This window comes from Penicillium waksmanii, assembly GCF_028829765.1.
Source record: "Penicillium waksmanii strain IBT 27052 chromosome Unknown utg000010l:1.0-3698451.0:1.0-3701458.0, whole genome shotgun sequence".
Lineage (NCBI taxonomy): Eukaryota > Fungi > Ascomycota > Eurotiomycetes > Eurotiales > Aspergillaceae > Penicillium > Penicillium waksmanii.
Window position 1 is genome coordinate 1,877,367 of NW_026643256.1, and position 13,382 is coordinate 1,890,748.

The window sequence follows — 13,382 nt, forward strand, 5'->3', positions numbered from 1 at the left end:
CAAGTCACTATAAGGAGGAGACACACTGTGCAGAGCAGAGACTAGAAAGAAACAGACTCGGAGGTCCAAAGAGAAAAAAAAAGAAAGAACTTGAAGAAAAGAAAACTTTGAGGGTCATGAACACATTGGATACGTATGGTGAGAATGAAACCGAACTGGCACAATCGCGTCATTTACTCATCGCCATCAGAATCATTCTGCGCAGCCCAGCGCCGAGAGTTGCGCATTTTGGCAGCCTTCTTAGCACTGTGGCGATCAGGAGCCCCCGAGCTAGTCTCACCGATACTGCGCATCATCACAGGGAGGTTATCGAGGACAGCCCGATTACCCTGGAAATAGTGCTCGGCAAACCCACCCAGCAGAATACGGCGTAGCGATGAAAGCCGAACCCACTTCCACCAACGATCGATACTCATAAGACCGTGACGACCGATTTTAACAGTGAGTGTACTACCGTAGTGACGATTAGTGTCCTGATCAATGGCCATATTGTAACGAGGTCCACGGCGTGGGTTCTCAACCGTGGTTAGGATAGAGGCGAAATTGCTGTGCAGTGATTTCTTGTCCCGCTTGCTGATGCGTTTGTTGTGCACTGTTGCCAGGGACTGTAGCGAGCGTTCGAGCTCGGGGGTGTTGTGGTATGCGTTGTAACGTTTGATGAGCTTGGGACCGGTGATATCTGGAGCGTGTTCGTCGCTCTCATCGGATTCTTCTTCTTCATCGTCGTCATCGTCTTCTTGGGGCGTGTAGCTCTTTTCGTAAAGAAGGGCAATGGCTTCGCCGGCGGCGATTTGCACACCACTGTCACCACTGTCGAGCTGGTCCATGAAGATTTGGACAGCTTCTTCGCTTTCGCTCTCGAAGTCGTCGATTTCAGTCACGAGGAAGCCCCATACTTGTAGAGCTGCAACGACACACCCCGCATCATCTGCTGCGTCGATGGACTGACCATCCGACGCAATGATGTCGAGTAGGAAAGTCATTTGCTCGAGAATACCGTCCTCGCCGGCCCCACCGAAGATGGTACATGTGCCCAGAGAATGGATCGCAGCCGCCTTGACGACGGCGGAGCTAGAGTCGCGGATACTGCGTGTCAGCACCGGCTCTGCATTTTCGTAGATCTTATCGTCGCTCGACGTGATGACTAGCAACTCGATCGCGCGGAGAGCATTTGTCGCCTCGCGGGTACTGGTTTCATTTCGAACGCTTCGGGCGAATGTGCTCAATAGATCGGTGACTGAGCCACGGAGTTCTTCCTCGGCGTAGTGGTATTTGGTCAAGCGGCAGAAAGCTGCCAAGGCTTCTTCACGCCCTTGCACGGTGCTGCGTTTGCGCTCGAGGAGTTCCTGGATACGATCGGCTAGCTCTTGGGGCCAATCTTCATTTTCTTGCTCGGGATTTTCGTCATCCAGTGAGCCGATGCTGTAAGGGTGATTGTGGTCAGCTGGAGCTATCCAATTTCGAGAATGTAGTAGAATGTAGAGAAAAAAAAAACAATGCTTGACGGCGGTGACATCATCCCGCCACTGGGGTGGGACCATGTAGATTCCTTGAATGCACAAAAAGTTGGAAAGGAAAGGAAGGAGGAGGAGGGGAGAAACTAGGGACGAATCAGTTACTCACCTCATGGCAGTATCGTCGGAAAGAAATCCAGAATCTTCTTCATCAGAAGGCGGCCTGCTCGCAGCCCTCGAAGATTGACGAGATGTTTGCTTGGAGCCTTCGCGGGAGGTAGTGCGCGAGGCTTCTCTCGAAGCCGCTTTGCGCGAGACGGTCTTGCCGCTCTCGAAAATCTGGCGGCGAAGATCGGGCATGATTGGAGGATTGTTGGAATCGGAGAGGGTTTGAGGGATCAGTAAGAAAAGTTTCTGTGAGCGTCCGAGGGAGAGCTCGAGGTAAATGTGGGCGAAAAGCGGATGAGAAAGCGGGTCTATCCTATTGGTACGGAGCTATGGTAAAGCGAAATCGAGAGGTGAAGAAAATAGAAGAATAGCACATCGTTTTGCAGTCGAAACATCTGGCAAGGGGTGAATGAAGGAGGGGGAAAAGAGAAAGGGAAAAGCCGAGAGTAAAAAGTTCACAGTGAAAGGTGACCTCAGGCGACTAGAAGAAGTGAACGGCGTAATGCGCGTCCGAACCGTGGCTCACCCAATGGCGGGTGCCCAAAGCGAAGCTGACCGCCAGTGCGGGGATCGTCGATATAGTTATACTAGTTATAGTTATACTAGTAGATACTAGTAATACGGGGTAGTCTATTTTGGTATGGACTCGATTCGGGCATGGTCAAGTAGAATGGTCGGGTATTTACTATCTATCGTACATCGTGAACCTACTTCCCCTGCATCGTCAGCTCCAAAATTCGCCGAGCCTTGGCCCCCTCCAGATATTCCCGGCCCTCTTGCCCATATTCCTCCTCTTCATCATCGCCGACTTCCAGATCAACCTGTAAACTGGCCTCGTACGAGTCCGTGAGGGTGTCTTCGTCCACGCGCACGCCGCCTTGCACCAAAACTCGAACGCATTGTGTCAACCGCGCAATCTCCCGGCGGGTCTGTGGCGGAACGTCGTCATTTTGGCTGGAATAAATTGAACTTGAAACCATCTCTTCCATGCGCGTAATCGAAACATTCTCTGTGGTGGACGAGACCGCCTCGGCTCCATCCGCATGCTTGGAGATCCAGATATATCCGTTCACGCCGAGGATAATATCCACCTCACCACCACCATTGGCGGTAGTATGTGTCCATACTTGTCGCCGTGATCGAACGACTCCTCCTCCAGTGCCACTTGAAGCCGCTGCGGCCGAGGACCCGGATCCGGATCCAACACCTCCCTTCACGCTAGAGCTAGATGCCCCGCTACCTCCCGTTCCAGTGACAGCAAGGAAAACGCCATTTCGAAGCTTTCCATATTTCAAAGATCGGGTATGAAGCGACGCTGAACCATCTTGGTGCACACTTTGTACTTCGGCAACCACCAAGTCACCCTCGCTGAAGAAAGTTCGGATCTGAAGTTCGTCGGCGCTTGTTCGTCGACGCAGAATACCGCCGGGCAGGTTGATCGCGGAGAGAGGGAGCTGCGCCAGTAGCGGGGCGGCGACGTCGACCTTCCATCGTTTCGATTGCACTTCGACAATGCGTCCCACCACTAAATCTCCAATTTCGGGAATATATCGGGCGCGGAGCGGGTGGACTGAGAGCAATTTATTGGTTTGTTGGACTTTGCCGGCGACTGTGGCGATAATTGAGGTGGAGAGAGGGTTCATGTATGTGCCGTGACCCCTGCGAGATGTTATGTTAGCTTTGATTATATTCAAACTATGGGAGGGGGGCCGATTTCGACCCCGCGCTAGGCTAGCGAAGACTCTCAGAGGAGGTAACTTACCTCATCCATTTAGGATCAGCTGTAACAATCTCTCCGGGAGTGACAATTCCTGAACTGATCTTCCCGTTTCCTGTGCGCGGTTTCTTGTTAGGTCGAGAGACGCCGCTCATTTCAACGTCTGAGTCTGAGTCTGCGCCGGACATGGAGTCGTCGGAGTCGGCATGGTAGGGAGTAACGTCCTCTACCACGGGTGGGAGAATTGTGATTGCCATCGCAGACAAGTTTCTTTGGAATAATCTGCGTCGAGGGGTTTAATGGTGAGCAGTTTAGAGAAAGTCCGAAGCTTGAGATCCGCACCGAGACTTTCTTAAATTCACGTGACTGATCCACCTACTCCACTTAGAAGACAAAAGTCATGCATGAGATTGTACATGTAATATAGTTTTAATTGATCTGTAGTTCATCCAACGGATCGCAGAGTGTTGGGTGCCATTCTTAGTTCGACTTTCAGTGTTAATCACAAATTCATGATCTAGCAGCTGACCATAGGCCGAAAGCTTCATTATGTACTTCCTTTTATTGAAAAGTGCAGTGAGCACTGGTCTATATCCATACATAGATAGTCTCAAAGTCTTTTCAAAAAAGACCAACGTGAAATTGAACTGCAAATGCATAATAGTACATAAATTGATCGAGGAAAAATCAAATCCCCGCCGGATCCCAGCCTCAGGTCTTCTTAGTGGTGCGGTTGGCAGTTGGAGTCGACTCCTCCTTCTTTTTCTTCGAGCGGCTACTACCACCCTTGGGTCGATATCCGGTATCTTCTTCACGCTTGCGCTTGTTCTTAGGTGTTGGTTCCGCATCCACTCCATCCTCATCATGTGTCTCTTCATCCTTACGCTGCGTCGGCGCCCGCTTCGATGAGCGCTGATTTGACGGCTTTGATGTTGACTTCTCCGATGCAACTTCGTGGTCTTGCAGAGTCTGAGGCTGGTTACGACGCAGCCAGTTGTGGACCGATGCCGGGTTGCGGATGTTGGCATCCTTTTCCCGTTCTGCGAATGTGGGTGGGTCGGGGATGCGCTCAACTTGCAGTGCGGCTGCCTCGTCGCCAAGTTTAGCATCAAGGGCTAGGTAATACTCGGTTTCGTGTTCCGGAGTAAAATATCCAAGTCTGCGCTCCACGCCATCGGTGATTTTCTCTGCGTCCGGTGCAGTGATGGCGGTATGAGGCACCTTACATAGGCTGCTGTAATTCATGGCTGGCGCAAATTCCTTGTTGCGCTTGATACTCTCTTCAACCTGACGAAATGCTCCAGCAGAGAAATTGCCGTTCGCCAATTCCGTCTTGGCCTCTTTTAGTGTCGTTCGTGCCAGGGTCGCGTCCTCCACCAAGGGGGCGATTACTTGCTCCGCGGTGGGGAGGGAAGAAATACCGGCTGGCATGTTCAAGTCGAATCGCATAGTCGGAGATACTTGGAGACTCTCGTTGAATTCAAGGAGGACCTCTAATAATTGACTTCAGACAGTTAGAGGCAGCTCTGGATAGCTTGCGGGTGCTTGGTGAAGGGCATACTCGTTCTGTTCTTGGATACGCTTGGAAAGATCCTCGATGCGCAATTCCTCTCGAATCAGAGTCTCGTTTTCTCGGATTCCATGGTCGAATTTGACTTTCATCTTCGCATATTTCTTCCTGGGGAACGGTTAGCCAAAGCACCATCACGGGTCTTTGATGGCGGCGTACTTGAAGGACCGAACAGGCGCTTTCGCAGCGGTGTCTGCCGGGGCATCTGGAAGAGTATCCATGGCAGTTGCGGAGTCGGTAGGTTCCTGTGCCATGGTGGGCGATGATCAAGATGAGATTGAAGGGGGATAGCGGAGGCTGAGCTTCGGGTCAAGTCAAAGGGCGGAAAGGGCGGCGTAACGCGCCAAGCCCGGCTTGCGCGGTTGGTAATTGCAGGCCGCCGTAAAAAAATTATGGCGGACCGTCGGGGATTCTCAAGTCTCGCAAGATTGTCTGGAATTGAGTTACCATTACCTCACTCCGAACCAGTTTATTCCGCAGATACATATCTATCAGCTATTATGCCGGAATCCGTGGATCGTGCCGAGAAGAAGCGTAAGCTTCAGGACGGCCCTGAACTCGAGATCGATGTTTCTGCGCCGGAACCCCAATCGAAGAAAGCTTTGCGCCAAGCGAAAAAGAACAAGACCAGCGGAGATTCTAAAGATACCGAAGACACCTCGTCCGGTAAACCCGAATCTAAATCGACTGCTGAATCGCAACCTATCCCCGGAAAGCGTTCTCCCTGGGGAATCTGGATTGGAAATATGGTCTTCTCGACGACGGAGAAGGAGCTTATCGAGCACCTTGTCAAATTTTCGGGACTTGAAGAATCTACGATTACTCGAGTGAACATGTCCAAAGGCCCGGAGAAATTTGGCAGACTTCAAAACAAGGGTTTCGCATACATCGACTTTTCGACCAAGGAAGCCCAGGACACGGCCGTGGAGAAGGTGAACGAGACGCTTCTGACAGGCCGTCCGTTGTTGATCAAGCCTTCAAACAACTTCGAGGGTCGACCCGACAAAGCTGTGGTCCAAGCCTCCGCCAGTGGCAACCCCCCATCTCGACGACTCTATGTCGGCAACCTCAGTTTCGACACTACCAAGGAGTCTCTCGAAGAACATTTCGGCCGGTGTGGCACCTTGACCCATGTACACCTTGCGACTTTCCAGGATTCAGGAAAGTGCCGCGGATTTGCCTGGGTGGAATTTGAAGATATTGCGATCGCGGAAGCAGCGGTGAGAGGATTTGTGATGGTCAAGGAGGAGGAGGAAGAGGAGTCCTCGGACAGCTCTGACTCGGAATCCGACGACGAGAAGAAGAAGAAAAGAAAGTCCAAGAAGCCTCGCATGCAGAAAGTCTGGGTGAACAACCTCCTGGGTCGCCGCCTTCGTTTTGAATTCGCAGAAGATGCGCAAACCCGATACAAGAAGCGCTTTGGCAAGGACAGGGAGGGAGGAAAGAACGAGAATGGCTCTTCCGAAGAGCAACCCCGCATGCGCAAGCCCCGGAAGCAAGAGGTTGACGAGACTCGTTATTCCAAGGAAACCGTGCAACGACTCAGCGGTGCCATTGTCGAGGGACAGGGCAAGAAGGTCAACTTCGACTAAAAAGGTCATGCCGTTTGGGAAATTTCGATACAGCGGATATGCTGCATGCACATCAATCGTGGCTCTTGCAGTACCGATCTACCACTATGATCCATTTTCAGGCATCTAGAAGTTTTTTTTTCTTTCTTTCGGGCCTCTTTACAGCAAGGATCCTTTGGGTGGTCTGCAATCATGTTGACGTGGCATCATAGCCAAGAAAGCCCACGTTGGGCCACTTCTTGGACATAAAGATACCCCACCAAAAAGTTTCTGTATACTTGGTTGAATTTTGAGGTGCTTTCGATTGCAAATGTATTATGGTTGTGATAGGCGTTATCAATCAAGGGATCCGCTAGTACAAGCTGGGGATCCACCTTAGCTCCCTTACTTCTGGTACTGCACCGCAACATATAGATATTTCGATTGGCTTGCTCGGCAAGTGAGCGCACACTGAATAGTGAGAAATTCAAATATACTCCAAAACCTGCTCAAATAGGATAATAGTCAAACTCAAGTAGATATCACTTTATAGACTTCAATATAGAACAAGCCTTAATGCCTTATGCCTCCGCCAAGCGGCAACAAACTTGGAAAGACGGGCAGAAACACCTACCGCCCTGCTGACGTCTCCAGGCCTTGCCCATCCTGGCGTCGATATATCGATGCTCTGTGCTTCCTATTTTGTCTGGACTGCATCTCCCTCTTCTCACCTCCCCTTCTTCTTTTTTCTTCTTCTTCTTTCACATCACTTTGACCCCTCAAAGTGCTTTTCACCCACCCTTTCTTCTTCTTTTAGCATTCTTGTTGCCCTTTGATTCACCTTTTGCTTGTTGCACCGCCCACCTACATTCGCCGCACTTCTTCCTCCCCCATCCCTTCCTGGTTGGCGGGCCCCAACGCCAACCACGTCTCCAGAGGGAAGGTACTCGACTTGATCAGCTCACAGCTGCCGCCCGAACACCTCATGGCTCCCCCTCGTCGACGTCATATCGGCGCAAGCCGCAGGAAGAGAAGGGAAGATGAGGGCGAAGAAGAGGGCTCGACCGCCGGAGATCTGGAAGATGACTCCTTGAGCGAAGGCTCTGCGGAAAGCCATCAAGATGATGAGGATGCCGATGTAGAAGGTAGCGAGGACGAACAAGAGACACAGAGCGCCAAGGAAGCGGGCAAGCCGAATCGCCGAAAGATTAATGGCCGTGGGCTACGAGCAGAACAGAAACGACGCAGCTCGACATCCCCCAATAAACCTGGACTGAAAACGACAGTATCGGATACGGAAGCTATGTTGAACGGCCTCAAGATCACCGACGAGGGCGAAGAGGTTGAGTTTGATCAACTCAAGGAAGAACGAGAGCTTCAGACCGGCCGAACACCGTCGGCCCCTCCCACTGAGCCAAAGCGGGAAACTCTGGCTGCGAAGAAACGCCGGGAGCACGATAAATACATGAAAGAGCGTGACCAGAACCCGGCTTTTGTACCCACGCGAGGCCGCTTCTTTCTCCACGATAATCGGACAACGGAGGCAGGGACAAATGGTCATCGCCCCTCTACCAAGGGCAAATCATCTCGCCCTGTTGGTCTAATTGTCGATGGAAATTCCCGCAGGTATGATCAGCTCTTGTCCTGTGTTGACGAAACAAGTATCACTGACGTTATCTAGGAACTCTACGAAGACCGATGCTAGTGAAGGGAAGTGGGATCATGACCTTCACGCTACCGTAGCTGGTGATGAACGCTCTGGTCCAAAGCAGCCGCCCCCCCTCAGCAGTACCGAATCCCCCTTCGAATGTTCCCACTGCCCCTCGCTCCTCCCCGCCAAACCGATCTTTTTCCAGCACTACTCTCATTGGTAATGTGCCGGTTGTGGTGTTCTTGCCGGGCATGAGCCAGGCGAAACCCTTTGCCGCAGTGCCAAAGAAACAGCATACGCGACTTCCCCAACATCGCCCTCCTCTACGGCGTGATAAGCCCGTGCGAATCTCACTTCCTGGCCAATCCCCTCGTTATATTTTCCCGTCTACTGAGCGTTCCTTCATCTTCATTCCCCGCGCATTACGTCCTAACCAACAAGGCTATCGAGGCCGCGGCCGTGGTGGCTTTTACCCCGGACGTCGACCAAGTTATTACCCAGGCTCATATACACCCAGCGTTGCCAGCCGGCGGTCTTCATTCGGCATGGGTTCCCAGGATGGATTCCCATCGCCGGCAGGCTCAGTCTATTCGCGCCCGTCGATGGCTCATCCTGATATGGGCAAACCTGTTGTTCGTCTGCCGCCTCCACCACGCCCTCCAGTCGGTATTCCTCCAGTTGGACCTGGTATGGGTATGCCTGGACAAATGGGCATGCCAACGATGCTCCCTCCGTATCCACCCTACCGTGAAAGCCGTCCAGCTCCAATCCCGATGCATCAACCGCGCCCTCAGAAGGCAGTTTCCGTGGCAGATATCGAAACTCCCAGCCTCCATTTCAACCCGCCGCAGCCCCAGCAAGAGCAACCATTCCATCACCAAGTTCCTGTGCCCGTGGCTGGCCCTGGCCAGGAGCTAATGCCACATGGTCCAGCGAGTCAGCACTCGGGGACGCCACTCTCTCAGATCCCTGAGCGGGCTGTGCACGCCGACTCTTTCCAACCCTACTCATACCAGCAGCCCTCTGGGTACTATCCCGGTTACCCGCCTCACCAGGGTGGTTTATATTATCCTGGATATAATGGACCGATGGGACCGGGTGCTTCCGTACCGAACTTCCCTCCCGGCCAGCAACCGATGCCATATGTTCTTCCACAAGCATCGAATGAGCAAGCCGGTCAACCCGGGACTGTGGCCCATGAATCCGGTGGCACGGTCTACTTCTACGATACCAACCAGATGTATCAGAACCCCAACAACTACGGACCGGGATCAGGACCTGGGGGAGTAGTTGGAATGGGAGGCATGATGACGCCGCCAGGCACCACCTACTACTATCCTCAAGGGCCGGGGGCCGGAGGCAACATGCCATACTATGGGCAGCAGTGACCGTGGCTTCGTTCCTCTTTCTTCTTCAACTAACTAGCCTTCTTTCTTGATCATGATTTTTCGCAGGCTTTTTTTTGGTTTCCGCGTTTCCTCTTTGCCCCTCTCTCTTGACTTATTCGTCGCCTTTGGAAACTTTGTTCCTTCCTTTTTTTAACTTTTTTTATTATTTTCTCTTCACCCTTGTCTTGTTGAACGTGGTTAGACTTGGAATCGGATGCATTTGAGCGTTCTTCTTTCCCCTCCCTCATCTCATGTCCCCGCAAATGCGGCACACACCCCTTCCCCCTCATCGTCTTCTTGCATGAATCTAGGCTCCAGTGCATGACCTCATTCTCTTTCTGTTACTGAAAGGGCTACGAAATACCAAACAAAAGTACCTGAGACTTTGCCCTCAAATCCCAGTCCTTATCAGTACCGCGTTGTATCGCCCTGTATCCAGCCCGTATGATACGTCTTTTAAGTGTAATTTTCTCTCCAAGCCACCTTATTGGCGTATCGTCAGTGTATCGTCAGCGTAATCCCATTGACGCCATATTAGGTAATCTTACAGAGGAAGGTCAGCTGCCTCTCTGCGCCGCAGCGGTAATCCCCCTCTCGTGCAACACCCCAGAGGCCTCGTTGACCTCTTTCCATCCTCTTGCCGTATTCCCTACCTATCTTTTATCCGTGGTTCTTCGCTGTTTGCCATCTTCATCTCGCTTTTTATCTAGATTTTGCTTCTGGACTCTCCCCTTTCACGTATTAGGGAGGATCCCACCCCTTGAGCCTCTTATCTCTCTCCTCGTATCCCCCCATACTTCTCTCTCCACCTCCAACACACCTCGGTCATCATGACCACCCCAGCACTGCCCTCTCATCCCGGCCCCGAGCATCTCGTTACTATCAAGGTGCTCTTTAACGATAGCAACCGTCGCTTCAAGCTTCCTCTGAAGGACTTGCGAGCACAGGTGCTGCCAGAGAAGGTAAGATTCAGTCTCCACCCGAGCTCCGACCGGACCTCCAGTCCGCTCAGCTGGGGATCTCCAATCTCTTATCACAGATAGCTCTATAGCCCATCGAGATGATCGATATTCCTCATGATTCTGATTATCTCAAACCAAACCAAGCTTTGATTGCTGATTAACTGATGCGTTGGGTTTAGCTTCGCACTCTCCTCGGTGTTCCAGCGGATGTTAACGTCATCCTCGAACGCTATTCCGACAGCGCCGGCTCCTACATGCGTCTCGACTGTGACAACTTCGCTGTCTACAAACAACTCTACAGAGCTGCCAAAGCCAAATCAAAGCTTCGGATCAAGGCTACCACCGTCGATTCATCAGCATCGGCATCGGCATCGGCATCGGCATCGACTCAGCCTTCCACCGACGAGTCGTTCCCCACCCGACACAGCTATCTTGAGACTGTTCTTAGTTCCCCAATTCCTGTTGCTCAGCCTGAGACTCTCCCAACTACATCCGAAACTACTCTCCATTCAAACCTCACCGCCCCTTCCCTCACCCTAGCTTCTGATCAGCCCCATTACCGAGACTTCGATATGGAGCAGGACAAACTTCGTTTCCCGGTTATCTCTCACAACTCTCCCAGTGGCATGTTCTGCATTGACTGCAACAACTGTGGTCGTTCCATTGCAAATGAACACTACCACTGCAGTATTTGCGAGTACGGAGACTATGATCTGTGCCCCCAGTGTGTGGATGCCGGTGCATCCTGCCGCGGAGAAGGTCACTGGTTGATCAAGAGGGTGGTCGAGGGCGGTCTCGTCACTAACAGCACCACCGAGAAAATCCCCCCTCGCCAACAGTCTGCTCAAGAGATCAAGTCTGTCGCGCCAGTCGCACCTCTCCCTACTACCAAGCTCGTCCCCGAGATGGCGGGTCCTCCCATCCCTATCGTTGCCGCCCCCGCCCCTGCTGTCGCTTCTCCAAAGACTACTCGCTCTGATCTCACTGCCGAAAGTGAGGAGAAGCCAATTTGCAACGGATGCTGCCGTGGTAAGTGATTGCATTTTCGTTAATATCATTTGTGACTTACGCTAATGCAATTTCTAGAAGCCGATGAGACCAACCTGGTCCGTTGCCTGAACTGTGAAGACTATGACTTGTGCCTTCGTTGTCTGTTGAGGAACAAGCATGGTCACCATCCCGCCCACACCTTCTCCTCTGGAACTGACCGCAATTTCTGCCTCAAGAACCTGATCATGGCTCGCTGTCTTCCAGGTCGTCAGTTCAAGCATGCAGCTATCTGTGATGGCTGTGACAAGCGCATTGTTGGCACCCGACACAAGTGTCTGAGCTGCCCAGACTGGGACTACTGCAGTGCCTGTGCCTCTCGCTCCAAGGAGTCCCACCCTGGCCACCGATTCGCTCCTATTTATGAAGCTATCGGTGACCAGTCGGCGCATGAGATGGACATTCACTATGGCATTTTCTGTGATGGCCCCCTGTGCAAGAATAAGCCTGCCCAAAGCTACATCAAGGGTGTTCGCTACAAGTGTGCTGTCTGCGATGACGTTGATTTCTGCGCGAACTGCGAGGCCTTCCCAACCAATGCTCACAATCACACCCACCCCTTGGTCAAGTTCAGGACTCCCATCCGCTCTGTCACTGTGAACACAGTTACGGAAGATCTTCCTACTGGAATCTTCCATCTGGGTGACCAGGCTGATCTTCCTTCTGAGACACCTACCAAGGTTGAAAAGCCAGTTGAGATGTTCGCAAACAAAGTGGAGAAGACCGAGCCAGTAGAGAAGGCCGAGCCAGCTCCTGAGCCTCCTGCCAATGAAGTTCCAGCCTACAAGGAGGCTTACGAGGAAGCTTCCGTGGACTCGGACAGTTACCAGGCCTACTTCCTTCGCGATGCCATCTCGGATGGCACCAAGTTGCCTCCTGATACCACTTTCCGTCAGACATGGACTCTTTACAACCCGGGACCTAATTCCTGGCCAGTCGGTTGTGACATCCGCTTTGTCGGTGGAGATACCATGTTCGATGTCGATGCAAGCCACCCGTCCAGCATCGATGCGATCCGCTCTGCGATGGAAAGCAACAAGCTGACCGCTCCTCTGGAGCCTGGCTCGAGCGCTGACTTCAGTGTGACCCTCCGAACTCCCCAACGCGAGGGTGCTGCTATTTCTTACTGGCGACTGAAGTTGCCTAACGGTATGGCGATCGGTCACCGACTGTGGTGTGACATTCAGGTGCAGGCAACTCGCGTCTCCGCAGTTACCCCAGAGTCTGATGAGCAGGAAAAGTCTATCGAGTCTGAGACCGAGTCGTCTGCATCCGCTAACACCGAGCTGACCAGCAGTGGCATGGTCTTCCCCAAGTTGGAGAAAGAGTCACCCGAGGCTAGCACCCATGAGGCCATGGCCTCCACTCACAATGCTCCGACTCTGTCAACCGCCTCTGAGGGTGATGCCCTTGAGGATTTGGAGAGCTTGACCCTGGAGGATGCCTCTACTGACGCAGGCTTCCTCACCGATGAGGAGTATGACGTTCTAGATGCTAGTGACCAAGAGTTCCTTGAGGCCAAACAGTCGATTCACTAGATAACACCCCCGTACGACACAGAATGGAAACAGAATTGCGTGTTGAATTCTTGAAACGGATGCAGTTGACTCTACTCTTTTTCTTTTTTCTTTTTTTTCTGCTGGCCACTTCGGCTATGGCTCAGCCTTGATAATGATTCTCTTTCAATATTTGGAATTTGATTTGCTTCTTCTTACACTTTCCTTTCTACCGAGACTACCATCTTGCAGCAGGTCTCCTGGAAAATGTCGAAACCCAAAAAAAGCCCTCGTGTCAACTTAGGATAGTCTCAATGCATTGCTCTCTTCAAGTGTACCCTGACGCCGTGGCGTAATTCTCTTTCCCAGACCCGCACCG

At 52.2% G+C, this 13,382-nt stretch overlaps 6 protein-coding genes across 6 annotated transcripts; 3 read left to right on the top strand and 3 right to left on the bottom strand.

Annotated features, from left to right (window-relative positions):
* Positions 1-173: 173 nt before the first annotated feature.
* On the bottom strand, positions 174-1,814 carry N7481_012670 (IFRD domain-containing protein; the record flags this gene model as incomplete). Its single annotated transcript, XM_057271889.1, has 2 exons — positions 174-1,422; positions 1,624-1,814. 2 exons carry the CDS (start codon positions 1,812-1,814, stop codon positions 174-176), a joined length of 1,440 nt encoding a protein of 479 aa, XP_057116077.1.
* Positions 1,815-2,329: 515 nt separating this feature from the next.
* N7481_012671 (exosome non-catalytic core subunit RRP4) lies at positions 2,330-3,596 on the bottom strand (the record flags this gene model as incomplete). The annotated part of the gene is made up of 2 exons (XM_057271890.1): positions 2,330-3,281; positions 3,385-3,596. The coding sequence occupies 2 exons, from the start codon at positions 3,594-3,596 to the stop codon at positions 2,330-2,332; spliced, it is 1,164 nt and encodes a 387-aa protein (XP_057116078.1).
* Positions 3,597-4,050: 454 nt separating this feature from the next.
* On the bottom strand, positions 4,051-5,163 carry N7481_012672 (uncharacterized protein; the record flags this gene model as incomplete). Its single annotated transcript, XM_057271891.1, has 3 exons — positions 4,051-4,843; positions 4,901-5,017; positions 5,069-5,163. 3 exons carry the CDS (start codon positions 5,161-5,163, stop codon positions 4,051-4,053), a joined length of 1,005 nt encoding a protein of 334 aa, XP_057116079.1.
* A 246-nt stretch (positions 5,164-5,409) lies between these two features.
* Positions 5,410-6,501, top strand: N7481_012673 (putative RNA binding protein Rnp24; the record flags this gene model as incomplete). The annotated part of the gene is made up of 1 exon (XM_057271892.1): positions 5,410-6,501. One exon carries the CDS (start codon positions 5,410-5,412, stop codon positions 6,499-6,501), a length of 1,092 nt encoding a protein of 363 aa, XP_057116080.1.
* A 943-nt stretch (positions 6,502-7,444) lies between these two features.
* On the top strand, positions 7,445-9,498 carry N7481_012674 (uncharacterized protein; the record flags this gene model as incomplete). Its single annotated transcript, XM_057271893.1, has 3 exons — positions 7,445-8,085; positions 8,141-8,173; positions 8,232-9,498. 3 exons carry the CDS (start codon positions 7,445-7,447, stop codon positions 9,496-9,498), a joined length of 1,941 nt encoding a protein of 646 aa, XP_057116081.1.
* An 830-nt stretch (positions 9,499-10,328) lies between these two features.
* On the top strand, positions 10,329-13,045 carry N7481_012675 (ZZ type zinc finger domain protein; the record flags this gene model as incomplete). Its single annotated transcript, XM_057271894.1, has 3 exons — positions 10,329-10,460; positions 10,640-11,489; positions 11,547-13,045. 3 exons carry the CDS (start codon positions 10,329-10,331, stop codon positions 13,043-13,045), a joined length of 2,481 nt encoding a protein of 826 aa, XP_057116082.1.
* Between the last annotated feature and the right edge of the window lie 337 nt (positions 13,046-13,382).